Below are 27,361 nucleotides of genomic sequence, written 5' to 3' on the forward strand. Positions count from 1 at the left end.
TAATAGAGTTAGAGGTAGAAAAGTCCTGAGAAGATAAGGTCAGGTCCAACTTTTTCATTTTACAGATGAGAAAATTGCAATCCAAAGTTGTCAATGTGCTATTCAAACTCAAGTCCTAAAACCAAGTCCAAACTTATAATTCTATCAATTATGACATGCTTTCTTGAGTTTGGAGTTATTCAAAAAAGAGATATAAATATTTGGCCAGGGAATTGATAATGAGATCATAAGATTTCTTTTGGTAGCTTATTACTTTGAAAGGAAGAAGAGTCAGAAAGTTTTTTCTATTTCATAAATATCTAGTGGATTGTGTTTTGCTACAAACCCCAATCTTAGATAGTCTAAAAAATAATTGAGGTCTTGGGAGAGATGTTAGAGAGTGAAGAGGAGAGAAAAGAAGGGAAGAGTAGAGAAGTGAAAAAAGAGAATAGAAGACTTTTCTAGACTTCTTAATAGAGTCCCATTACCAATGCTGGATATTCATAAATAGCACACAACTTCATAGAGTGGATCAGTTTTTCTAAGCAGAGATTCTGTCACCTCCCTAGTAGTAAAGTCATTAAAGTGTCCTTTATGTATACTGTATAATAATTCAAGAGCACTCGTATTTCTTGTTGGCTATTTTTTCTTAGGGAAGGAGTAAAGAAGACCATTAAAAATGGGGCCTTCAGAGGGGTATTGTTTGTAGAATAGACTTGTTTGTGGAAAGACTGAATGAAGAGAAGTGATGAGGAATCCAAAGAGAAATCAGAATATGTAGAAGGCTCCCAAAGAAGTCAGTGAAAAGAACCAAGATCACTAATGAAAGGAAGAGGACGGCTATATTTAAAGACCCAGTTACCATATTGGTGCTGTGATTCTCTCATAATACAAGTGAAGTTGCTAGGAATGCTTTTCCTAAGAGCTGTGGGAACTGAGCTGGGAAAGATAACTTGGCTTGAAGCCTGTTTCATTGCTTTTGCTGACAGATACCCAATAGTAGGAACAACAACAAGAAGACATTAAGAAAGAGGGGAAAATAAAAGACCTTACTGACAGTCAGGGAGACCATTTGGACTCTATATCAAGGATGTGTATAGTCAAATGGACAATTCACTAAGTCACCAGAGGAAAAGGAAGAGGCTTCTCATTAGGTGTACCTTCCACCAAGACACTTGGGTGAACAAAACCAGTATGAATCTTGTCATTGGAATGCACTTACATTTACCAGCACCCCCACAACCCTAAGAAAGGGGGAAAGAACAAACTCAGACAATATGGCAGGGTTTTTAAAAATTTGACTTCTTTCACATCATAGATATAAAGATAATGGGCTAGGGGGCAGAAAAAATGAAGCCAAAGAACAGTTATTCTCCCCAAGTGAGGACTACTATTTTTCATTTTTAAACACTCAGGATATTTTTAGTAAACTTTACTGAAGACAAAATGTCTTCTTGTTTTTTTGGTAGAAGGAATATGAAATTTTAAAGTAGAGAAGTCCTTAGAAATCATTGTCTAATTCTCTCATTTTGCAGATGAGGAGACCAACGCCTATACAGGTGAAGTGCTTCTATCATGATTATATATATGCTTAGGGAAAGGGTTGGGATCTCAATTTAGGTGTTTAGACTCCAAACTTTGTGCCACAAAAATATATTCAAAATGTACATTGCAAATATGAAGCAGAGGTTAGAGGGAGTGGTATATAACTTTAATTTGTGCAGTGAGAAGCACAGTTGCTGAATAAAGCACAGAACTGGGACTGGTGCTATTTCCTCCATGAGTCCAAGTCAAATTTTGGCCCATCAATTTGACAAAATAGTTTATGGAAGGAAAGTCACCCACATTCCTAAATCTTCCATGTTCTAGGAAAAAAAACAAGTTATAGTGGACAATGGACTGATCTTGGAAACAGAAAAATCTGGGTTCAAATCCTATTTCAGGAATTTCCTTTGTGTTACTGTGGGCATGTCTTGTAATCTCTTTGTGCCCCAAGCAGTATTCTAAGATTGACTCCCTTGTGGACCAATTATCAGCCAGAATTTCTGGAAAGTATTTCCTTTACCAGGAAGTCTCTAGACCATGAATAAAAACAGATCCAGACCAAAAAAGAAAGAAAACAAACAACAACAACCAAAAAAAAAAAAAACCAAAAAAAACCAAACCTTATTCTAGACATTATGAAATAAGGTAGTAGCAGATAAAGAAAGTAAGGGCCAGGCTAAGCAGTAAATAGGTCTAATGAGATCTGTTGTCAGAACAGTTGTTAAATCATGTGGGTCCCCCAGACCATCAATATAAGAACATTATTGCCCTTCATTCTTCCAGGAAGACTTTCCTTGATTCAGAGGGATTTGGGTCTTGTAAAGATGGTCCTGGAAACCAGGCAACTTAAGTTGAGGAGAAGATAAATCCCTCATCTCACTAAAGTTCATGTATTTTATGAATATAGGGCATTCTCAAACTCTAGGTAATTATTAATGGAATTGGCTGGAATATCGAAGTGTATATGGAGCATGGTGTAGCTTTGGTTCAAACAATGCTTGAATTGTCAGCCCTGGTAAGGATCTTCATCAAGTTAGAACAAATACTAAGACCTTCAGCAAGTTTCCACAGAAATATCTTAATTTAAGGGACAAGAATCAATGACTTCTTGGGAAGAATAAGTATCTTGACAAAATTTTTGGAATATAGATCTAAAGTCTGAAGGGGTCTTAAAAATCATAGATGAGCAAACTGAAGCAGAGGGAGATTTAGTGATTTGCCTGAGTTGATAATAATGATTCAATCAACACGTATTTCATTAAGTGCCTATAATATGTTTTATTTAAGGCACAGTGAATACAGAGTCATTTAGTCAATTTTATTGTTCAGTAGTGTCTGTGTCTTAGTGACCCCACTTGGTGTTTTCTTGGCTAAGATACTGGAGTGTTTTGTTTTGTTTTGTTTTGTTTGCCTTTCCTTCTCCAGCTCATTTTACAGAGGAGGAAACTAAGGTAAAAAGGGTTAAGTGACTTGCCCAGAATCACCTAGTTAATAACTGATGCTGAATTTGAACTCAGGAAAAGGAGCCTTTCTAATTCCAAGATGAGCAATCTATCTACTATGTGTCCAAATTGAAATTTTCTATGTGCACTGTGAGATGAAGGAAGTTTCAGAAGCCTAATCTGTGTCAAAGAGAGTGAGAATCAAGAAATTAAAAAGTTCCTACCATCCAGAAGCTTCAATCCTATTAAAGGAGATGTATATGTTTATAAGTATATGCCAAATTCACATAGCAAATGAAGAGCAAGTCAAGAAAGTTTTACGTAGGATACAACACTTGAAGTCAGGTATGGTGGCTCATAGTTCTTAAGAGAAGGATGAAGTTGGTGGATTGCCTGAACTTGGGAGATATGAACTAGAGGAAAGAGAGAACATTTATATAGTACTTATTATGTGCCAAGAACCATTCTAAACACTTTTTACAAATATAATCTGCGGCACACTAAGCTGATTGGGTAGCTACACTGTCTGGAATCAATATAATAAGCCTCCAGGGTCAGGAGGTAACTAGACTGCCCACCGAGGGGTAAATCAATCCAGGTAGAAATGGAGTAGATCAAAGTTACTCTATTAATCAGCAGTAGGATCAGACTTGGAAGTCATCTCTGCAGCCTAGGCAAGGTGGTCTTTTTTTAAAAAAGTGATACCAGTCAAATTGTAAAAGAAACAAGCTATTCTAAGAGGTAAAGGTGAAGAAGTGAATTTTAGGCATGATAGACAATCAGGTGAAAAAGCAGGGAGTCATTTCCCATACCTTCCATTTACACTGTATAGATTTTGAATATATCTATAGTTATATATGTAATTATAATTAATAGTTTCAGTTATTTATGTTATTTCCCCCATTTGAATGTGAGCTCCTTGAACATAGAGACCATGTTTTTGCCTCTCTTTGAATTTTCAGCAATTAGCTTAGTGCTAGAACATTGTAAGCATTTAACAATTATTTGTTACCAACTTACAGAGGCAGGTTTTAAAAGGAAAAAAGGGGAAAGAAAAACCAAATTGTTGGATTATACAATGTGGGAAAGGAAATAAAATATAATAAGTTGGAAAAGTAGATTGGGAAGTCAACAAATCAAATCAACAAACAATAAAATATTGTGAGGAAAGAGTTTAAGAGACTATCTTCTTGGTTCTAAAATCATTCATCACTCCATTATTAAAAGTTGAATCCCTCAAGGAACTACATTATCCCTGACTCACTCCTACATATTTCAGGACTTGGAATTTCATTAATGCAGGTATTCTCTCTGTTATCACAGCTCATGACCCTTTTATAAATTAACTGATAGCTTTCTAATGTGGTTTCACCCCCCAAAAAAACAAAAAACAAAAAACGATCATCCTCAATCTGGTGATAAGCCTTCCCAAACTTAGCTAGACAAGTCTTCAAACAACAAACATAAGTCTGTTAGTCAGTCAGTCAACAATCATTTAGCAAGCACTTAGCCTGAGCCAAGATGTACTAAATGCTAGGTGTACAAAAAAAGGCAAAAGACAAAGAGCACACAATTTAGTGTACAATACCAAGTTATCATATTTTTAAAAAACCCTAATATAAGAAAGATTTAGCATACTATCTAGTATATAGCAGGCAATTATTAAGTATTTATTGGTTGATAGATTGATGGACAGGGCCACAGTAGCAGGGGGTAACCTTGGCTCACCACAGCATTAAGTGTCCATAAAAACTGAAGAACAAATGGATGGTGTTTATTTTTAGAGTTATCGATTTCAGGATGGTTAGTGGGTATGCCAAAAATGGAGCTGGAGGACATGAGAGTGGGATAAGACAAAGAGTGCACTGGAAGGAGTCTAGGGAATCAAGGGGCTGAATTCTAGTCTAAAATCACCACCATTTAGTAACTGCATGGACTTGAGCAGGTCGGTTTATCTCTTTATGCCTCTGTTTCCTCAGCTGCCAAATAAGTTATTTTAAGTGATCTCTAATCTCTCTGAGTGAAAAGCCCTAGAGCTCTCCAGCATAGCAGTCTGGGTTCACTGCTTTGGAGCTCTCCATGGTGTAAATCTACATTCAGCATATTGCCCACCTCTTCTATCAAGGGCCATTATTAGGGATGTAAATAAACTTATGAGTAGAAAAACAGACAGGTTTCAGCTCTACTACTCCATGAATGTGAGGCAGGGCCAAAGAAGGTCAGAGACGTAATCTAATTTCTCCTAGTCTTATCTTGCCTCAAAGGTCTATAGCAGTAGTTCTCAAAGTATGGTCTAGAGAATCCTGGGGATCTCTGAAACCCTTTTAGAAAGTCTACAAATTCAAAAATAGTTTTTATTTCCAATATGGTAAATGTCTATAAATATAATCCAGATAAACAAAAATGCTTTGGAGAGAGCCTCAATAATTTTTAATAGGATAAAGATACTGAAAACAAAAATTTGAGAATCACTGGTCTATAGTGTAGGGGAAAGAGTTCTGGACAAAAGAAGTCAAAGATTCTGGGTCTGGTCCCAACCTTGCCATCAATGACCTGTGTGATCTTGGGCATATTACTTAACCTCTCTGAACCACCATGGTTTTCCCCACCTTCATACTCCAGAGTAAAATGAATAAAAGAGAAATGAAAAGATGAAGGATGATCAAAAATGCAAACATCCCCAATAATTTCCAAACAGAATCATGTCTGGAAATAGGAAGTAAACAGTAGCTGACATCTGTAGAAAACTAAGGTTTACCAAGTACTTTCCCCCACACCAATCTGGTAAGGTAGGTATTACAAGGATTAAGATTATTATTATTGCCATTTCACAGATAAGGAAACTGAGACTCAGAAGAAGATAGTGATCTCTCCATTGTATCTAAAGACCTTTTGAATGCTTTAAATCTCTCTATCTCATTGCTTTTCATATTAACCTTCTAAAGATGGCTTCATGGCAGTACATAAATGCATTTAGGGGAAAAACAGACCAACCAAGCTAATTGTATCATGACAAGTTGGTCATTTCTCCTCCTCTTCTTCCTTCTGTCCTCTCTCTACCCTCATCTTTCCCACTGACTTTGTCCCTCCTAAATCAGATCCCAGTTTGGAATTTACAAGCTGAGCATTTTCTCTCTCCCACCTAAATCCTATACCCTATAACAACTAGGTCCTTGGTATGGCTGAGTTGTCTTACTCCTTGTTTGCTTTATTCATTACCTGGATTCAAACACTGCCATGGATGCTTACTGGTTTGGGATTTCATACAAGTTACCTAGCTTTTCAAAGGCTCAGTCACATCATATAGCAAATGAGAATAGCCAGAAGTGGGCTATTATTCTGTGGAGAATAGAAAGTAATTTATTAGTGGTAGGCCAAGAATAATGATCATCTGAATCTAATCTGGGTACCTCTATGGATATAACTATCTTTGTACAATTATACATAGATTGTCCTCATTTTTAGATGAATTACAGTCCTAGAATTCTATCTTAAGGATGAAATTCTGACACATGCTCTTTCACCTTCTTCTATGTAGATGTTAATAGAAACCAGTATATGTGTGGACAAATATGAAAAGTGAAGGACTGACCTTTATTAAATGGTATACAAAGAACAGAGTGGGGAGTTGGGGAGTGATGAAAAGTGAAGACTGCTTATAATCAGTCTTTCTTTGTTTACAGAATTGATTTTTTAAGTACAAGAAAAAAGTTTCCACATAATGGAAAACAGAGGGTGAAATTCAGTCTAGCTAAACAAAGAGTGCAAAAGAAGACAACTTTAGTCACACAGATGAACATTGATTGCTGTGTTAAAGTAGCTTTAAGAAACTTTAAATAAATTTATCAAGGAATATATAAACATGATCTTTCAAAATCAAAAAAACAAGTGCTATCAGTGATTGATTGATTAAAACAAAAAAGTAGTCCAAGTATAGATGGTTTTATATTTTTCATATTCTCTCTCCCTTCCCCAGAAAGTCAAAGGAACTTTTCAGTTTGTCAGGGATGCATTTCTCCCAATCCTAAGAGAACTGGCTGATTCCACTTCCCACATTTCAAGATGAAGGTTCAAAAAGCCAATTTTTGTAACATTTATGGGGACTGCATCAGCATTAGGCCAATATCCCAAGAAGGGACATGCATTTAGCAGACAAGATGTAGAATCAATGAATATAAATAGGCAAGAGGAAAAAGGATGGCCTTCTGAAAAAGAAGTGTAAGTCTGCTGAATCCAGTGAAATTGAGTAGATCTAAACTAAAGTTCTAGAAGAGAAAGAAAGAAAAAAATAAATGAACAAGGATTTTAGAAAAGAATTATATTATAAAATTCTACTCTCTTCCTCTTTCTAAATTAGGGATTTGTTTTAAATAAGGAACTAAAATAACACTAATAATAACAAAGTTCTGTATAAATTTTAAATATAATAACACATTTATCTAATGTTTTAATATTTGAAAAGTACTTTGCAAAATCTCCAACTTTGCAAATCATTTTCTTTATTCTCACTAAAAATAATAACCAAGAAAAGTGTGACAAGTATTTCATTGTTGTTATTGTTAACTATGACAATTACTACTATTAAAGATCACTAGCAAAAGTTGAGAAAGAAACAAATGATACAAGGCTTTTCTTTTCTATTTCCTACAGTGGGGGAGAGAGGACAAGAAGGAGGGTGATAAACATTTATATTGCATCTATGTGCTTGACACTGTGCTAAGTGCCTTTTACAAAGATTATCTTATTTGATCCTCACAACAACCATAAGAAATAGATACTATTATTATCCCCATTTTACACTTAAGAAAACTGGGGCAGATATTATGTGACTTGTCCAGGATGCCTGAGGCTGGCTTGGAACTCAGATCTTCTTGACTCCAGGTTCACCACTTAGGTAGCACCACAGAAGCATTCTGACCCCCAAACTCAAATTTATAGGTCAGTTCCCTGGACAACAGTTACGCTAGGTTAAAGGCCTTCTGTTGATCCACACTTCTAAAGCTATAGTTCATGAGCCTCCATCAATGTGTTTATCTTTGACTAGTAAGTCAGGAAAGATCTCAAGTCAAAAGCAATTATTGAAATGGCATGATGAGAAAAGTAGCAATAACACTTTCTCCCATTTTATATAAGTTATTCTCTCTCACAAATACACTTAAGAATTAGCAAGCGGAACAAACATAAAGGTCACAAGGAGGGAAGATGGCATAGTACAGTGAAAGAACACTGGTTCTGTTGTCAAAGGATATGGGTCCAAAACCTACCTCTTATACTTGATGTGACCTTGGATAAGTCATTCAACCTCTCTGGGTCAGTTTCCTCATTCAAAAATGAGGATATTAGACTATATGACATTTGTGGCACCTTCCAGTTTTAGATATATGATCTTAGTATTAAAGGTAACCAGAAAAATTTAGTCTTGAAACGTTTAATCCATTCTGATGCCAGAAATAAAATTTTGATGTGCTTTTTATGACATGTAGACCTTTATTTTTTGATAAGTAGTAGTATGTGTTGCAAAATACACACACACACACACACACACACACACACACACACTTTTCAAGCCCTACCTAGTATGAACAAATATACTGAGTTCAGAGGGACAAGTAAACTTAAGTAGAAGACAAGGCTTTTCTAACATCACACTGCATTGGCTTGTCCAAATTATTTTAAACTTTTCTGTAACTCAGTTTCCCTATGTATAAAAGGGGATAATATCACTAATTATTCACCACCTAGGTTGACATAAGAAATAATTATTGTTCAATCCTAGTCTATGAATTAGATTAATGTTGAAATGAAAGACATTAGTGGATCAAGTGATCAATACATATTTATTGATTAGTTACTAATTACTTAATCCTGCATAAAATTCTATGAAAGATGCAAAAGAAATTTAAATGGAGTCCCTGCTTTGAAGAAACCTAAAGTTTAAAAGGTTACACACTCACATATGATCCAATAAATATGGTAGCCATGCCTTAAGTCATTTCATTTATATTCTTAATTTTCCCATAAGATTGGGAAGGAATAGGGATTAGTATCTTAATTGCCCAAAAAGGAAATAGCAATGGAAGCAGAAAAGAATATGATATGAATAGATCCATCACTAAAGTATGGTAATGTATCTAGGGAAACCTAGAACAAGATACCAGATAACCACTTCTATAGAAGCCATTTTTATTTGTTTCTTTGTTTAGAAATGTTTTTATTAGACACATGTGCCCATAACAAAAATACATGAGAACTCCAGTAGAAAACTTGAAATATTTCCTTGACAATGGCTTCCATTCCTGTGAAATTAATGATTGGGTCTTACTGTGCCATGAAGATTTTTATCAACATTCAGTCAAGGTGACAGAAAAGAACCAAGTTCAAATTTAGGATCAAAAGCAAAATTTCACTTCTTTCCCCAAATTCCATCTTCTCTTTCACTTTCTATGAAAGAATGTCACCATATTATATCAGCCATTCTTAAGTATTAAGTAAAGTCTCAAGGAGCTATGTGATTTGATGTAATGTTAAAAAAAAAAAAAAAAAAAAGCAAAATTTATTCCTTCACCATAAAAAAGATTGTTGTTATAAGGCAGCTTTTGAGGTCTCTTCCAGCTCTGGACCTATAATCATGTTATTAAAGGTCACTAGCAGAAAGTGAACACAGAAAAATAAATAAAATACAATTCTTGACTTTTTCAATTCATTCTCTTTTAGAACAAGTTTTACAAAAAAGGAAGGAACCAGACTCATTTTTCTTCTTTATTGAAAGTAGTACAAAATGGTAATGACTTTGATATTTGTCAGAATTACAAATTCATTGCTGAGCAGAGTTCTTGTAAATGTGAACTTCAGGTTCTACAGAACCTGTGGGAATGGTTAAGTAAACCACTCAAAGAAATATTTTTTTCCCTTATTTCTGTTTTTCATCTTCAAACAATGTTCCATCCTCAATTTGATAGAATCAGCAACTTTAGTTTTTGCTGGTTAGGGACTAAATTGTCTTCTGGTCAATTTGGTATGTTGATCCTATATGGAAGAGATTGTATGTCTCATCTTGGGTGGGCTAAAGCATCTGGTAGCTTTCTTGTGGACCAGGATGTTATTCTCCAAGAGTAATCCTGTCTAGTGAAGTCAAAATGATTATTATTTTTAGATTCCCTTTTGGCATCTGTGTTCCTGTCTATTCCCCAGTCATTCTTGGAGAAGGCCTTTTGAAGATTCATACTTCCTGATGTAATTTGTTGATCATAGTGCTGGTATAGTAGATCTTGTAAGATACATGATAATTCTTTTTTTCATTCATTAGTTCATTCATTCATTCATCCATCCATCCATTCATTCAGCATCTTTTCTTAAACTCTAGAGTTGTCAAAATACCCAAATCCAAATTCCATTTCAAGATCATGTATACTTTTTATTGTTTTTTTTTCCTATCTACCTACAAATTTTAGTAGAATCATAAACTTTGAGCTGAAAGGGACTAGTGCATCACTGTGTATAGGAAAATCCAGTACATCCTGTCATTTTGCATATAAGTAAACTAAAATCTGGAGATTCCAGTGATTTGACCAAGAACACATGGATAGGAAGCGTCAGAACAACTATTTGAACCCAGATCTCCAACTCCAAATCAAGTACCATATTGCCTCCTGGTTGGAGTAAAAGGGAGGAAGTCAATTTTGCAAAATGGGCTGATGGACAGCAATGTCCTTTGTCCTCACAATGACCATTCTACTGCTGCCTTTTCTGTTGATCTGCCATGTTCACTTGATTTTAGCTTAGAAATTGAGATGATATTTAATCTTCCATTGACATGTTTCTTGTTTGGACTCCTCAGGGGACTGGGACATACTGTTCAAAGGCTCCCTTTTTGAACTTTTAAATACAAATGAAGGAGAAATAACTCAAATCAAATGCTACTTTACTCATTCAGTCTCGAGTTGGCAATACTTATCTCATTTTCTTTAGCCCCAAATATAATGTCTGCAAAGAGTCAGGGATGTCAAATCTCATTAGAAGTCATTTTCTTTGTAATTGTAATTTTCATGGTGTAAACCAGCAGAGGATCTGTCCAGGGACAGTGAAACTCTATTCATTAGCTCTGTGTCACTCTGAGTGAAATCAGTTCCCACCAACAGTAATTCTGTCTTACAGACAAGGAATTGGCCCTTCCCTGTTCTAAAGTAAAGCAAGGCACTTAGGAAGCCCTTCTGTGCCCTGTTATTGTCATTGAGGAGGGGGGATTGTAAGCTGTGGGAACATGTTTCAGGGGAAGCTTTTTTCATTACTGGGCTAGAATGTAATCAGAAACCTGAACCACTCACTGAAAAAGCAATCCGTCTCTGTATTCAGAACATTTCCTCTAGATTAGTTTCTGATCACTGACCTTGAAGGTTGTCTCACCTTTTAATTCTGCAAAGCAGAATTAATTCTGTTAGAGAAGAGGGCTGGGTTTAAAGAACACCACACCCTCTTGATAGGGAGGTGGGGATGAAAAGGGTGAACTTTGAAAACTAGATATGAATTTGATTTTGAGCAAAAGCCAATTTAAAATTTTCCCTAAGCTTTTGCTTTGGTTTTAACCAAGTCAAAAAGTAGGGGAAAATATTCCATAGTAACTTAGAAATTTAAGTAGGAGAAACAGGCCAATTTTCAATACCCTATACCTAAGGATTCCTGAGAACTGCAGAATAAATTCATAAAAGTACTACAAATAAACCCATAGTATAGAATATATTAACAAATGTATATACATCATAAGTTCCAAAGTTCCAAAGAACTTTGATTTCATTATTCAGGGTCTTCCCACTATTGAAGAAATTATAACACTTTCCTGTATTGGAAGATAATTTGATGTCCTGATGGGATTATTTTTAAACGCAAATCAAATAGTGGATGATATTCTGGTAATAACCCTACTATTTACAGAATAAATTGGAAATAATTGGCAGAGGGAAGGCACTAGAATTAATAGTTGAGGATTCTAGTAAAAGTTGGGGTTTTAGTTGGGATTTCAAGGAAGTCAATAAAATCTGTTGGCAGAATTGAGGAGGAAGAGCATTCCAGGCTTGGGAGACAAGAAGAAAAAATACCCAGAGGCCAGAGATAATGTCATGTTCATGGAACATTCAGGGGGCCAGTATCATTGGATCAAAAGCCAGTGAGTTTGGTGTTACAAATGTGACTCTCCCTCCTTTACTCATGGAGTGAAGGGGAGCAAGTAGAAAAGGAATTCATGACTTGCTCAAATTCACTTAGGAAGTCAATTCACACAGGCCTCCAGGGGTGTTATTTTCCCTGTCTCCCAAGAACTCAAACAGCAGGATTTCACATGGTTTTACTGTCCATTCCCTCTGACTCAAGATCACGCCAACCTGAAGCTCATTCCCTCAGAGGTCACACCTGAAGAATAATTCCCACTCCAACATCCCCTCACAAGTAAGAATCATTCAGCTTTTACTTCAAGTTATTCAGGGACAGAACTCACAATGTCCTGAGGCAGCCTCTACATCTTTTGGACAATTCCCATTTTTAGGTAGATTGTCTTTACATCAATCCTACATTTTCTTCTATATAATTTTCTTCTATATAATATTTCCCTAGATAGATGGAGCAGTGGTTATACAGCAATAAGACCTGAGTTCAAATGCAATTGCTGGGTGAATCTGGGCAAGTCATTTAACTCATTTGCTGCAACACTAATATGGGGTTATTAGCAGCATCTACTTAGAAGACTTATTGTGTAGGTCAAATGAAATAAAACTTACAAATTGCCTGGCACATAATAGGCATTATATAAATGTTTATTCACTTCTCTTCCCCTCCTTCCTCTTGCTCCCATTATTCCTAGTTCTATGAGGGACAGACTTTCAGGTATGGCTGGTCTGCTTACCTTAATGATTTTCGGCTTCTCACAAAACCTAAATTTTTTCATTTCACCTTATTACTCAAAAAAGAGTAAACAGCATAATTTTACATGGCTTCACCTTCCACCTAATAATCTACCAATTAGAGATCAAGTTGGGTTACCAAATATTTTCTTTAGAAATACAGTTTCCCTCTCCCCCAAAACCTTAAGGGATTGTCCATTCATAAACAGTTTAGTCAGACTACTTTATTGGCCCAGTTGCATTTAGATCAAGGAAAGAGAGGGTTTGACTGGGGAATGGGAAGGCTGAAGGGAGTACATGTAGGTAAGTCTGAAGCATGGGCAACTGGGTCTAGGGCAGACTTGGGGAATTGCTGTGGTGGGGGGCTTGGGTGAGCATGAGGGTTATGGGGATCTGGAGGCCTGATAAAGAGGGGCACCAAGAGGTGGGGGAGGTGGGAAAATGTCAAGGACAAACTTTACTTATTTCAAAATTTTGCCTAGGGCCAGCCCTGCATCCTGGAAAGGGGGACGAAATTCTTCCTCCTCCTCTTCCCTCCTGCTCACAGGACCCAGAACTCAGGCTAGTACTAATGGGACTATAGTTCTACTATATTATGGGTTAAATAGGCTTTTTTGGGTTGGCCTGGGAATTTAATCACCTTTTAGAACATTGTTTCTATGGGGAAATGTATCTTGAATTCCAAACAAGCAATTTACAAGGTAAGCTTTTGGAATACATACCATTGGTAACCTGCAGATCTGCCTGAGTTCTTAAATCACTATTTATTTATTTGCCACTTAGGCTTCTTGGTATTCTGATAGGTCCCAGCCCCAAATGACATGGTTATTTTGTTGAATATGCTTAATGAACATTTCAGTTATAACTGATTTTCATAATACTAAGTGTCTAAGTATATTTTCTTCAAAAATAAGTAATAAAAAGTGCTAGCACTAATATCTGTAATATAATAATAATAACTATAATACCTGAGAAAAACAGCATGGCACCCTAGAAAGAGACACAGCTTCAAAGGCAAAAAGGTCAAGGTTTAAATCTCATTGTACACACTAGCTTTCTCAGCCTGGGCAAGTCACCGTCACCTAAACCTCTCAGTGCCCTAGATATAATAAAATCATAGTTTTCAGAATAATTGTTGGTCTGCCTTTAGCAGGGAAAGGTTCCTCACTAGGAGCTTTCTATATGGGTTAGATCATAGGCCAGAACAAATAACACCAGATATTTATAAAGCATTTTAAAGTTTGCAAATTGCAGATCAACTAAGTGACTTGCCTAAGGTCAAAATTTATATATATATTTATATATATATACACATACATACATATATATGTATGTATATACATACACACATATGTATGTGTGTATATGCATATATATACATACAGAGAGAGAGAAGTATATATATATATATATATACACATACTCACACACTCTTTAAAAAAAAAAATGATCCGTACAGCCTGCCATAGATGGACAAAACAGACCTAAACATTCATTACAAGCCCAATGTTTGCATGTGGCTGATTTATTTTGTGATTTGGACTGTGCTCCAGTATGCGTCTATATAAATGTATCACGTGGTGAATGTTATGGTGAATAGCTAAGACAGTGCATAATAGATACAGACATAGAAACATAGATGTAGATATACAGATGTAAAGAAAATAAAATTTAGGAACATTAAAGATGCACCCATCATTATAGAATGGTACAACAATTGGCTCTGATGCTTTGGGAATATAATGACTCCGTGCTTCCATAGATGAAGGAGTCCGCTCCTAGTTAAAGGAATTGTCAAAGTGCCTTATTGAAGCTGGAGAAGTTGTCAGCTTCTTGGAATCACCATATTGCAGGATGTATTTTGATGACATTCAGTCAAGTGGCCAAACTGCCTCTCCCACAGATTACCTGTAGAGAAAGGGGGGGGGGGGGGGGGGGGGGGGGGAAGGAGGAGGGAGGACAATACAGATAGACTAAATTGGAATCAACTGTATCCAATAAACAGAAGCATAAAATTTCTGGAATTTTTGAAGCCATCATGAGGAATCATGTTGATCTTGAAATCAGAAACGTAAGGAGAAATACAAAAATATAAAAAATTGTTTAGTACCATTCACCAAAATAAAATCATCTTATTAGTTTAGGACTACACGAATGTATCACGCATGACTCGATTTACTCTTAAAATTATCTTGTCTGTTATATTTAGAGCTGTGAAGAATGAAAAGGAAAAAAAAAATTCAGTGACAACCAGTTTTTCTGTTATTGTTTTTCTTCCATTCCCTGTCCCTACACCTTCACTTCTTTATAAGAAACAAATTTATTCCACAAAGTTGCTGAAATAGTGCCAAATGAGATTTACAAAATTTGAGGACAATACAACTTTTTTAAATTGAAAAAGTAATCTATTTTTATATTATTTATATTATACGTGCTATATATATATATATATATATATATATATATATGCTAGCTGTGTGACAGCAAGCTCTTGCCCCCATAGTTCTGTTTTATGATATAATTTGACCTGGGTCATACCCAAAACATGTGCAATATTTAACCATGTCAGAATGCTATCCCACAGCATAAAATTTAAACTAAAAATATTTGAATTTAATAAAACCTCGGAACCCTAATGAATAAAATGATCCTCAAAAAAGCGATCTGCATCCCGCCTTGCGCCCAGAGCAGCGCAAAAAAAATTTCTTGGGTCAGACACACGGCAAAGAGTCACCGAACCTCTGCCCTTTTGGAACAGTCTTGATTCGGATTCAGAAAAGACTCAGTTTCCCCCCTTTTTCCCCCCTCAGGTACAATCCTTGGATTTACTCTCCGGCCGTACAAAATGAGCTACCGGGAAGTTAAGTACTTCTCCTTCCCAGGAGAACTTTTAATGAGGATGCTACAGATGTTGGTGTTGCCTCTCATCGTCTCCAGCCTAGTCACAGGTACCGAGGAAAAAACAAAAAAAAACAAACCAAAACTTTTCTACTTTGCTTTTTCCTGCGTTTTGTTTCCGGAAGCACGCTTAGTATGACAAATTTGTAAAAGTGAAAACCCCCCTCGGTTCTGCCTGGGTGCATGCTCCAGCCTAGAACATGAAAAATTCCCTTCCAAGTGGCGGCAGGGAGGTTTTCTGTGTTTGTTTGTGTTTTGCTTTGTAACTTTCTATTTTTTTTAGTAATGCATGAGTGATCACGCCTCTCCCGTTTGACCAATCACAAAGGGAAACGGATTTTAACTAGCCAATTAATCTGCCCTGTCTTCAGTATGAAAGCGGTACCCTTCTGAAAACACGTTCTCTGCCGCTGTGTACAACAGGTCTGTTTTCTCGCCCTCTTATCCCACCCAGATAACATCTGGTTGGACAGCCTGTTAGCTATTGATGCCAGAATGCTTGTTCTAAGGACCGCCAAGACTTGAACCGCGGCCTCCGTGGAAGCCTCACCACGAGGTAATGCCCACGACACACCCACAAGACTCCGCTGCCGCCGGCCGTGTATCTTTTCTGACCTCCCTGCATGATCTTGTTTCCCCTCTCCCGCCACACACCCCGCCCCCAAGCCTTTTCTACGGAGGGGACACGTGGGAGGGGGTGGGATAAAGTGTCAAGGTCGATTTCACCTTCTGGACTCCGGAATTCCGGAGTAGAAACTGGCAGGATAAGACTGTGTTCTTTTGAGCGAAAGGGAGAGAGGAGAGAAAAGAGTGTGTGTGCTGTCGTCCGAGAGAGGGGCCACGAGGAACTCCCGACCGGGTTGCTGTGGGAAGCTTAATTTGCATGCTCGCTCGTGATTGGCGCACACCCGTGGAGCCGAGAGGCCACCCAGCAGCGTTCATTCCTGAGCGCTCCACCCCCACCCACTCTCCTTCCCCCGACTGCGGCTTGGCCACCGTGTGTAGGCGGCATCCTGTGAGGCGGGGAGGCTGGGGCACCCAGCACTAACGCGCCTCTCCCGCGCGCAGACGGAGCGCTCCGGCGCCTGGCCGCACAGCCCTCTCCCACACTCTCGGGGAGGGACGTGACTCAGTGTAGGGTTTTGGAGCAGGGGAGAACCGCGGAGATTGCCGGTCATTCCCACGTGGTGCAGATGAAGGAGCTGAGGGACGCCCGGAGAAAGGAAGCGGATATGGTCCGGCGGCTAGTTAGCTATGAGCGGGGCGGGGGGGCCTGACCGCAGCTCTCACTCTATATCGTAATGTCTGTCACTACTCACTCTAGAGATGCATGAGTGACGTCAGCTAAGTGCTTTGTAAAGCTTAGAGCACCCTGCAAATGCAAGCCGTTGTTAGCATTACTTGTCTCCGCTCACCCAAGTCTCGCATTCCCACTAAAACAGAGAGACAGAGAAACGGAGAGAGACAGACAAAGGCAGAGAGAGACAGAGCAAGAAAGCAGCGGGGAGAGAAGGGGTACTTATGCCTGGCACATTTTTGATGATTGTTTGCAAAACTGACTTAAGAATAGCTCGATGTAGGCTATTGCACAAGGATGCTTCCACATTTGTTACTCTTGCACTGCAATTTTTCTGGGAAGCAAGTTGTGTGCAACTTGCCCAAGACAGAAAAATAGATTTTTCAGTAGGCTTTATCGGAACAATGAGTTTCTCACCACTGCTCCTGCTTCCTGCCTCTCTGACAGCCTTTCCGTGTCACCTGATGGGATCTTCTCTCTTTTCTTGTCTAGAGACTCTGATTAGGGTCATTTATTCCTTTTTGCTTGCTTGTCTCTTTTACAAGGTGGGACTATCGCTGCTCGGAGGTTTTGGACAAAAGCCAAAATCTTTTGCTCCTGGCGGTTCTGCTAAGACCCCTTTGCAATATTCACTAATCACTAGTTAGAAGAGGTCAGCCAGAGACCTTGTTCTGTGTTATGTGGTCACACAAAATGTATCTTGGATTCCTTGGACCTCCCAAATGACAACTGTAAACTTGGCATCAATGATTTGAAAGAAAGCTTCCTGGAGGGAATGGGAGGTACTGATTGGAAGGATAAGACCCTAAAAGACGGCTTTTGGCAACTCTTTGGAAGGCTTTTGTGACTGGAAACCTCTAAGGTAGAAACCTAAAATTTAAAAAACAAAGGAAAACGGAGTTGAAGCCATATTGTTGCTACCTACTGTTTAGGGTACCTGCTGAGTTCAAGAATGGAAAAGTAGTTGGGGCAGCACTTAAAAATGGAACAAGAGTAGGGAGTCAAACTCTCTGGGCTTACTTCTCCCCAGGAGCTTCACTTTTAACTCTACCACCTGAATAAGGGCCTTATGGCCGGCCCACTTTTTCCTCCCAATTCCACCAGTCATTATTTGTATGATGTAAGCCAAGTTTTTTTGATCCTCCTCCCCACCCCTTGTCTTTCTTCCTTTGTTTTTTCAGTATCCTTGGAGATGGCTGCACACCTGCTCCCCAACAGATAAGGAAGTACATAGATTTGATGTAGTTAACAGAAGCATTGTGACATTCTTGTTCCATGCTTGTGTAAGATTTTATAAAACCCAGCCATGAGATAATTTTGAATTTCAAGATTTAGGAACTTGCCTAACCAACAAGTAGCTGATTTAGGTCTTTCCTTTTTCCGTTCTCCTATTACATATACTCAATTTACTTCTCAAATGCAAGTAAAAACAAAGATAAAGTTGATTTTGCTCTTTTATGTACCTGTCTTATGAAAACCCTGATAGACAATGCAGTTTGGGGATTGTTTTGGGGTACCATGGACTAAGCCTCTGCTAGATTTATGCTTCATTTACATGATAAAGAGAAAGTCAATTAATCTTGTTCTTGAAAAATGGTTGTCCAGCACAAAGAGATCCTAAGTAGTTACTCAGTTTCAAGGAACTCACCTTGTGAAAGAGAGACAGTTTCAAAGGCATCATCCAACTTGCCAAAGATGCTTCAGGCTTTTGTGATTGTGCCAAAGAAGTAATTCAAAGCTACCTATTCATTTGACTGTTTCTGGTAGGGTGGAGCATAGGAACCCAAGGACCTTCTGTGGCCTAAGGTAGGTGATTTCATGAAGAGGTAACTTGTCTTTCTGAAATGAAGCATCATCAGCTTCAGAGCACTCTAGGGTATGACTGGACCTCAGGTGTGCTGATTCTCCTATTGACCAATAGCTTTGAGCTCTGAGCTCTTAACCCATAAAAAGAACTGGACTACTCAACCTATTATTTCCTGTCTGCAAAACAAATGCTACCGGGAAAAAAGCACTTTCCATTTTATTGGTATAACTCAAATTGTTTAATAGCTGTTAATCTTTTCTGTGCACACCATGGGTCCTAGTTTAAGAACTCAGACTCTGATATCCCAGTGATAATCTATTGAGACTGAATATTCTGAGTTCAACACACTCTCTACTTTTGAGTAGGACAGATCCTAAGTACACACCAAACCCACACCCACTGCTAACATTTCATTTTAGGGAATTAGTGAAAATGTACCTTAATTTTAATTCTCCCAATCCTACCTTGAAATGCCTTTCCAAGTGGAATATTCTAGCTCTCTAAGCAATTCTGTATCCATTTTCTTGAAATTCAAATTCCCATATATACTGAACTTCTGGAGTGTATGGAGAGTATATTAGAATTTGAGAAACTAAGAGAAAGAATTGGAGTAAAAGCTTTTTAGCCAAGTACTTCATTTTCTTAAGAGTGAGTCTATTTCAATATAGAATAAATCTGGCAATATGTGACTCATCTGATCATTGGCTCCATCCAGACTAAGTTTTTTTCAGGCCAAAGATATTACACATGTTGGCTATCTGAAGAAGTTAACAGTAAAATGATTAAATCTTCATGACATATGACACATGGCCCCCTATTGAGTTTTAGAATCTCTGCAGCAAATAAGCTAATTTTCCCATTTGGATTTGTTCTTCTTACACTTATTTTTCTTTTCCTCTTATGTCACCATCATCACTTCAGATTCCTAAAAATACATTTGTTTTTGATCACTGTTAGCATGTTTGACACTCAAAATCTGCGTAATAGATATCTTTTATATTCCCATAGTAGAAATTAAAGATGAGGTAGGAAGCACACAGTTGGCATTGGGATAAGTAGCTTCGTTCAATACTAAACGTCCCTTAGTAAAAGTGTGAGACAAGAAAAAAATTACTTTCAGTACCTTCCAATCTTCCTCTGTGAAATCACATAGTATAAATTCAGGCACTCAGATAGGAAAGATATATTTAGGCAGCCAATCTTTCTAATGGACCTCAAATGACACCAACAAAAGTAAATATCTTTCCATCTCTAGTTAACACTAATAGTAACTACATTAAAAAAGTAATTTGGTACTAAAAAGGTTGATTGTTTGCATAAACAAGGAGATGGGGCCTGGACCTATGATTTCAGTGAGATAAGACAGCAGTTTTTGTTCTCAGATCCCTTTACAATTTCAACAGCTATTGAGAAGCCCGCAAAGAGTTTTTGTTTATGTGGGTTATACAATATTTACCATATTAGCAATTAAAACATTCAAATCTTATTATAAAAATAATTTTGCCCTTATAAGTTCCCTGAAAGAGTCTCCATTTTAAGAACTGCTGACTTGGGGAAATCCCAAGTAAGGAAATACCCTTCAACAATGCAAGTCAGCACCTTCTCTACCATTTTTAGTCTCAGAGTTAGAAGGCTGGAGAAGTTAAGTGACCTAGGGGGTCACAGGGGCAATGTACATCAGAATTTAAGACTTGATTTCAGGGTTGATAGGGTCTAGGACTACTCTTTCTCCATTCTGCCACTGTCTTTCTTACATTAACTGAGGCTTGTTGCCCTCTACCAAAAGAGAATGAATCCAACAAGCTTCTTATTTTTCAATTAAGTTATTTCTTTCTTATAACTCTGTTCTAATATATAAGGCATCAAGAGACTTTTCCCTTCAAAAGAATGTACAAAATCATTTACAAGCAAAGGAAGGACAGAATTTTGGCTGGTTTTCCTCATTTAAAGGAATATTCTATAGTTACTAAGAAGCTTTTAAAGAGGAAGGAAGAAAGGAAGGAAGGAAGGTAAGACAACAGAAAGAAGGAAGGAAAGAACAGAAAGAAGGAAGGAAAGGAAGGAAGGAACAGAAAGAATAGAAAAAAAAGGAAGGGAGGGAAAGAAAGAGAAAAGGAAAGAAGGAGGGAGGGAACAAAGAAAGGAAGGAAGGAAGGATGGAGGGAACAAAGGAAGAAGGCTGGAAGGAAAGAATGAATGAACGTACGAAGGAAGGAAACAAGAGAGGAAAGGAAGGAAGGGCACATGTCCACCCCTACTTTCCATCAATTGGTTGACTAAATTGTCAATCACTACTGAGTTAGCCAACAGTGGTTTTAACAGGTTGTTATATGATGTGTCTAACTTGATGCTGATTGACCGCTCAGTCAGCCAATGATAAGGGATGCAGAAACGGTAAAAGGATAATAAATAGACAGTTTCTCCCCTCCTGATGCAACAGAATAAGGCTCCATAGAGCGGTTGGAGGTTGCCCTAGAAATTTAAGTGCAATAGAGAATAGTCCAAATCCTCAGGCCTCCCTTTTGATGTCTTTCCTGCACTGCTTTCTAACGGAGTCGGTTGCAACATGAAGTGCAGAACAGCCAGGACCTAAGAGTCTAAATTTCCTATATGATTATGAGTTTAGGGCAGATCCCAGACAAAATCTCCACGAAATGCACTATTGTAGGTTTCATGCTGGACAAAATAAGAGTTCCCTTGCAAGAAGATAGAACTTGGGACTGTGGAAACATATTTAGGATTTATTCCAGATCCAGTGGAGCCCAGTAGTCCAACATGGGGCTCAGAGACCAATTTCCTACAGAAGATGGGACTGGGGTGTGGGGGTGTGGGGTGTGGGAAGGGAACGGTATCTTGAACCTATCCAATTAAACATTCCTGGAACTTGTGGGAAAAATTCCTTTTACCTTTGAAGGGAGTGATTGGCTTCTCCCCTGCAGCATGACATTTGATTATCCTTATCTCAGCTGCATAACTATAAATATTATCATTGGTTATACAACTATCTAGTTGATTTCTCTTTTCTGAAAAATCCGTACACAGTATGTGGCATTCTGTGTTCCTTGGGGCAACAAATTCCACAGGCTGATTACACACTGTGTGAAAAAAGTACAGAGAGGTTCTAGTTAACCAAGACTTCAGGCAAGCAGAATCTCGGTTTCAGCCCTCTAGGCTGTTTTACAGAAGGTGCCAGCCAGTTTTACACAATAGCCAAACCTTCTAGAATGGCAATCTGAAACCAACAGGCTGGGTCCTCTATTTTCCTTCAAAATATCTCATAAAAATTGAGGCTGGTAGGAGGAATATATTTGGAAATAAAAAAAGAATATAAAAATGAGATATTAATAGCTGTCTATATGGACTGATTTCTCAATAGATTGTTCTAAACATCTTAGTGGTTTAAGTATAGGAGCTATACATAGTAGCTTTTAAGGTGTTATAGCTTATAAGTCCACTAAGACATTTGGTTCAGTCTGTGGAAACGTATTTTTAAATTCTAGTAAGGAGAGAAATGGCTCTTTCATATGGGGGTTGTAGCTGCATGTCAGATCATAGTTGGGTCAAGGAAGCCCATGTAATATCAAGCTAACTGTCCTTCATCCTATAAATAAATGAAATAAGTGGTCTAGAAAATGTGATATTTTTTGAGCTGGTTTCTGATTTGTGTCCTTTAGGCCAGAAGTGTGAAACTCAAGGCAGGGATTGGTTTCTGAGTTTGATACCATTGCTGTAGATATTTTTATAAGAAAACTTTCTGCCTTATGGTCTCACTCCATGACTTGAAATTCTCTTCCCCTGCCTCACTTATGCTACCTAGTCATTTTGGCCCCAAGCCTTATTAGTTAAAAGGTAAAAAGTGTTTTGCTTGCCCCAGATTATGTTTTTCTAATGGCTGATTCTTATTCTCTCCTATTTCAATGCTTCAGAGAGCCATGATTTCACTGGCAATGGTGCCCCTTCTACAGATGCATCACAGTGCTTTAGTTAATAGTCTACTTATGGTCTGTGGCTCACCCAAAACCACCTTGATGATTTGAGGGATACACCTCTCAGCCCACTTAGCTAGTTAGCTAGGCTGTTCCTGGGTCTGTAACAAGTTTTTTCAGCCTAGAAGTATCTATAAGAATTTGCATTATGTTGATAGCCTTCAAAAATTAAGATTCAGCTCCATGGGACAAAAGACATCAGAGTGAAACATTAGTGGAACCTCTTACCACTGGGGAAACAAAAAGTAGTGCTTGGAATCAGGAAGAGTCATCGTCATGAGTTGAAATCCAACCTCAGTTACAAGCCAGCTGTGTGATCCTGGGCAAGTTACCTCAGTTTCCTCATCTGTAAAATGAGCTAGAAAAGGAAATGGTTAAGCACTCCAGTATCTTTGCCAAGAAAACCCCAAATGGGGTTAAGAAGAGTCTGAAATAACTGAACAGCAATAAGGATAATTGGCCACCAAAGATCTAAAGCTGAAATGATCTACAGAAGTCTCATCCCCAAACACAAACTCTCATTTTATAGAGGGAAAAACCTGAGACCCAGATTCACATGGATGGGAAGTGGAAGAATTGAGATTTAGGTCCAGATCCCCTGACTCCCAATCTGACACTTCTTTCTTGGCTTTCTAATAGTCCTTTTCAGTGCATTAATCACCAAGTTCAGTGAGGAATTCTTCAATAGTCCCATCAGTGGAAATAACCTTAAATTTTGGAGCCAAAAATCAAAGTTAAAGAAGGTGGCAGCTAAAGGTTTTCCTAAGGGGACTCTTCATATGGGAGGAGGCACCCTAACAGTTTTCTAAAATGGTCACTGGAATCAGAGAATATTAGAATTGGAAGAGATCCTAGAGAGGCTTTAGTCCAAATTTCTCTCCAATGTAGCAATCTCCTCTACAACATCCTTAAAAATGGATGATTATATAGCCATTCCTCTAGGGATGGAGAACTCACTCCTCTCCAGAACTTGCTCTAGTTTTAATCAGCACTAATTCTTAGAAAGTTTTGTGTGTTTTAGGTTGAAATTTGTAATGATTTCAGCCCATGTTCCTAGGTCTGACCTCTGGAGTTACACAGACAAATCTATTTCTTCTTCCTTAAGACAGTCTGAAAACTATTTGAAGATTGTTCTTATGCTTCTCCATGTTTCTTCATGCTATATATCCTGCAGTCTTTTTTAGAGGACCTGGTTTCTGATTGTTTTTACCATACTGAACATTCTGCAATTGGGCAGTGACTCTCCATAAATACATTTTCCAGAACCAGACAAAAAAAAATCAGCAGTGTGACTGTAGAAAGAACCCTAGATCCAAAGTCAGAAAACCAGCATTTAAATCCTGCCTTGGTCACATGGGCAATGTGGGGCAAGTTTCTTTAAGCTAGGTGACTTGGTTTCCTCAGCTGTTAAATGAAGGCGTTTAACTAGATGATCTTTAAAGAGCCTTTCAGTTCTAAATCCCATAGAATCCTGAATAAGGTCTGGCTGGTTCTACCTTCCTTTGACATAAACACTGCTTCTATTTAGGCAGCTTGAGATTTCATTAGCTTTTTTAGCAGCCACATCATACTTCTGGCTCCTACAAGTTAAACTTGTGGTTAGCTAAAATTCCCAAGATAGAAAATTTTATTCTGAGGGTAGTTGTGGTCAAAAAATGGAGCCACTCTTTTGCATAAATATTAAATAATATTTGTTGAGCTCCTTCATGCACAATGGACTGTGTGAACCAGAGCTACGAAAGGATTTTGGCCTAGTAGAGCTAAGCATTTTCACCTGTAATTTTCAGCAGCCTTTGGTTGAAAATTGAGTAATTAATTGTGGAAGCAGAAACTCAGGGCCATAGATGATGAATAATAGGGTGCACCTTTAGGGCTAGTGTGAAACTACTATGGAGCCTCTGGTTTCCACATGACAATATATATTCTTTAATAAACATCTCTATCTTTGTGAAAGAAAGAGAACAAAAGAAAGAGCAAAAGAAAGGGGAAGAAGGAAAGAGGGGAAGGATTATTTTAATTATACAGCATTAATAGTATAATGGGAAAAATATATTTGATCTGCTATTTGAAAACCTAGATTCAAATTTTTAGGTCTACCATTTACCACTCTATGATCTTGGGATAGCTGCTTCATGGATAGCTAGATAATAATAAGCCTAGTGTCAAAAAGACTTGAGTTCAAATCATCACTAATCTGGATGTGTCACCTAATTTCTGTCCACATCAGTTTCTTCATCTGTGATATAGGGATAGTGTTATTATTATCTTCCACCTCCAGGGTGTTTTTGAGGATTTACCCAGTGCTTTGCAAACCTTAAAGCACTCCATATCTATTATTATCCCAAAGGCTTCAATTTCCTCTTCTGTTCAAATGAAGAGACTGAACTTATGTCATAGTCTTTTTTTACTAGTACAAACATCCCTTTTTATGTCAAAGAAAAGTGGTAGATGCCAAAATAATAATTGATTAGAAAAATGAACAAAGGTAAAAAGTATGATGAATTTAATAATACTTTAAAAAAATAATTATAAAACACAATTACATCCACTTACTTTTTGAAACAGTTATGTGTATAACTTTAAGGTCTATGTATACAAGACATTAATTCAACCTGCATTAGGTATACTTATGAATTTATGGATTTGCATACCTTTTGCAATAATAATGCCTTGGGGATCCGGAGCTCACTGGTTCTGAACCACTGACTAGAGAATCTCTAAAACCATATGCCTATTCATATCCATATCCATATCCATAACCACTCAGGGCATATTTCTTTGAATTTCCTTCAGCTTCTTTTCCTGCCTTGCTCCTCAGTTGTACATTTAATTAGTTCCTTGGTTCTATTTGACTCTTCCTTTAAAAGTCTTCTTATATCCATCTTTTCCATGTTCTTTCCAAAAACCTCAGCGCATGGCTCTCATCCTACTTCAGGCTCTATTTGCTCACACCCCAATTTTTCATCCTTTTAAGAGTTCATTCTACTTAATTATACTCCATCATCATTGCTGCAGTCTATCCATCTCCAATTAACTCTTGCATATAGCTCACAGTTCCATCTACTTCGTCTCCTGCTATCACCTTCAATGCCTTCAGCATCTTTGACAATGAACTATCCACTCCTGGCCTCAAAAGTTACTTGATATGCTCAACTTCAGTGAACTTCATATCAGATTTGGAAAGTAGTAGTATTTATGGCACTCCATAAATGTTTACCCTTTCCCCATCTTCCCAAACACATTTCATATTTATCATTAACTTAGGCTAGGTGACTTCAGAAAAGTGACTTTTCCTTTTTTAATGGCAGGTTCTTTATCTGCAAAAAGGAGAATATTTGAAATAATGATTTCTAAGATTTCTTCCAGCTCCGACATTTTGTAATGCTCTGAGTCAGTGATCTACTCCATTTTAACCACCCATCTTTAGGATCTCAACCTCAGACATTTTTCTTTTTTATTATAACATTCCATCCTATTTGGCCATTCCCATTGAACCTCATATTAATCCTCATGAAAACTTCCAATCTTATGGTCCTTCTTTATTTATTCAGTTGATCAGTCTTTTGGGGGCTTAATTTACCTTCCTATTCAGTCTGTAAAAAAAGATAACAGTATTTGTTAATATCTTTTGTTCTTACATTCTTGTTTCCTGTTAATTTCATTTCTCCCCTTGGTTTTAATAAGCCCTTCTATAATTACTCCCAAACATATGTCTTTATTCTGCCTCTCTCCTGAAATTCAGCCTCAGATCCACAGTTGGCCCTAAGCTTCTCCACATCTATTCCCTACTGGCAAATTCAACATATCTAAAACTGAACACATCTTTCTCCCAAATCCTGCTTTTCTTCCTAATGTTCTGATAATTATAATGGTACCACTATTCCTAATTACTTTTGTTTTGGATATCAGAATTATATCTGCCTATGGAATAAAGCTCATGAATTTGCTGCTGCACTTCTAACTTTGGAGACATAGGGAGACACAGTCTCAAAAAAAATTATAATTGACTTTTTCCTTACAGTCAATCAGCTGTCAAATGGTATCAGTTCTACCCCACCCCATGTCTTAACACAAAGCTCCTTCTTTCTTTCCCTTTTCTCATTACCTCAAATCCTAATTACCTCTTAGTCAGACTACAAGCAGTAATTCCTGAATAGTTTTACTGGCTCCATTCTTCCCTTCCAATTCTACCCACTGCTGTAAGATTAACTGAAAGAAGGAAGTAGCCTTGAATGTCAGATTAAAGGATTTGAACTTTATTGTCTAGGCTTAGGCAAAGAGTAAACACTGAAGGTCCTTGGGATGAATGCTTCCATTGATCAAGTTCAAACCCTTAACTTGTACCCTTGTTGGAATAGCCTCCCAACTTTTCCAGCAAAATGCCCCTGTCCTCTCCTTCCCTTTATTTTTCGTGTATCTCTAATTACTGGGCCCTTTTCATGCTATCTACAAATATGCCTGTGTCTAAAAAACAAAAGAAAACAAAAAACCCTCACTTGATCTAATCCATGTTTCTC

At 37.6% G+C, this 27,361-nt stretch overlaps 1 protein-coding gene across 5 annotated transcripts in view; it reads left to right on the plus strand.

Moving 5' to 3' along the window:
• Positions 1 to 27,361, plus strand: part of SLC1A3 (solute carrier family 1 member 3) — a 107,502-nt gene that overhangs the window by 3,292 nt on the left and 76,849 nt on the right. For 3 of the 5 annotated variants that reach the window (XM_023496130.2, XM_031964182.1, XM_003759929.4), the window contains exon 3: positions 15,667 to 15,804. The exons of 1 other annotated variant lie outside the window; for it this stretch is intronic. In XM_023496130.2, coding sequence (XP_023351898.1) covers positions 15,667 to 15,804 — 138 coding nt within the window. Of the gene's footprint in view, positions 1 to 15,666; positions 15,805 to 16,123; positions 16,311 to 27,361 lie in introns of those variants that run through there. One more of the 5 variants, XM_012541441.3, reaches the window with a different exon arrangement.

Source organism: Sarcophilus harrisii, chromosome 1 (genome assembly GCF_902635505.1).
Source record: "Sarcophilus harrisii chromosome 1, mSarHar1.11, whole genome shotgun sequence".
In the NCBI taxonomy this organism is placed as follows: Eukaryota; Metazoa; Chordata; class Mammalia; order Dasyuromorphia; family Dasyuridae; genus Sarcophilus; species Sarcophilus harrisii.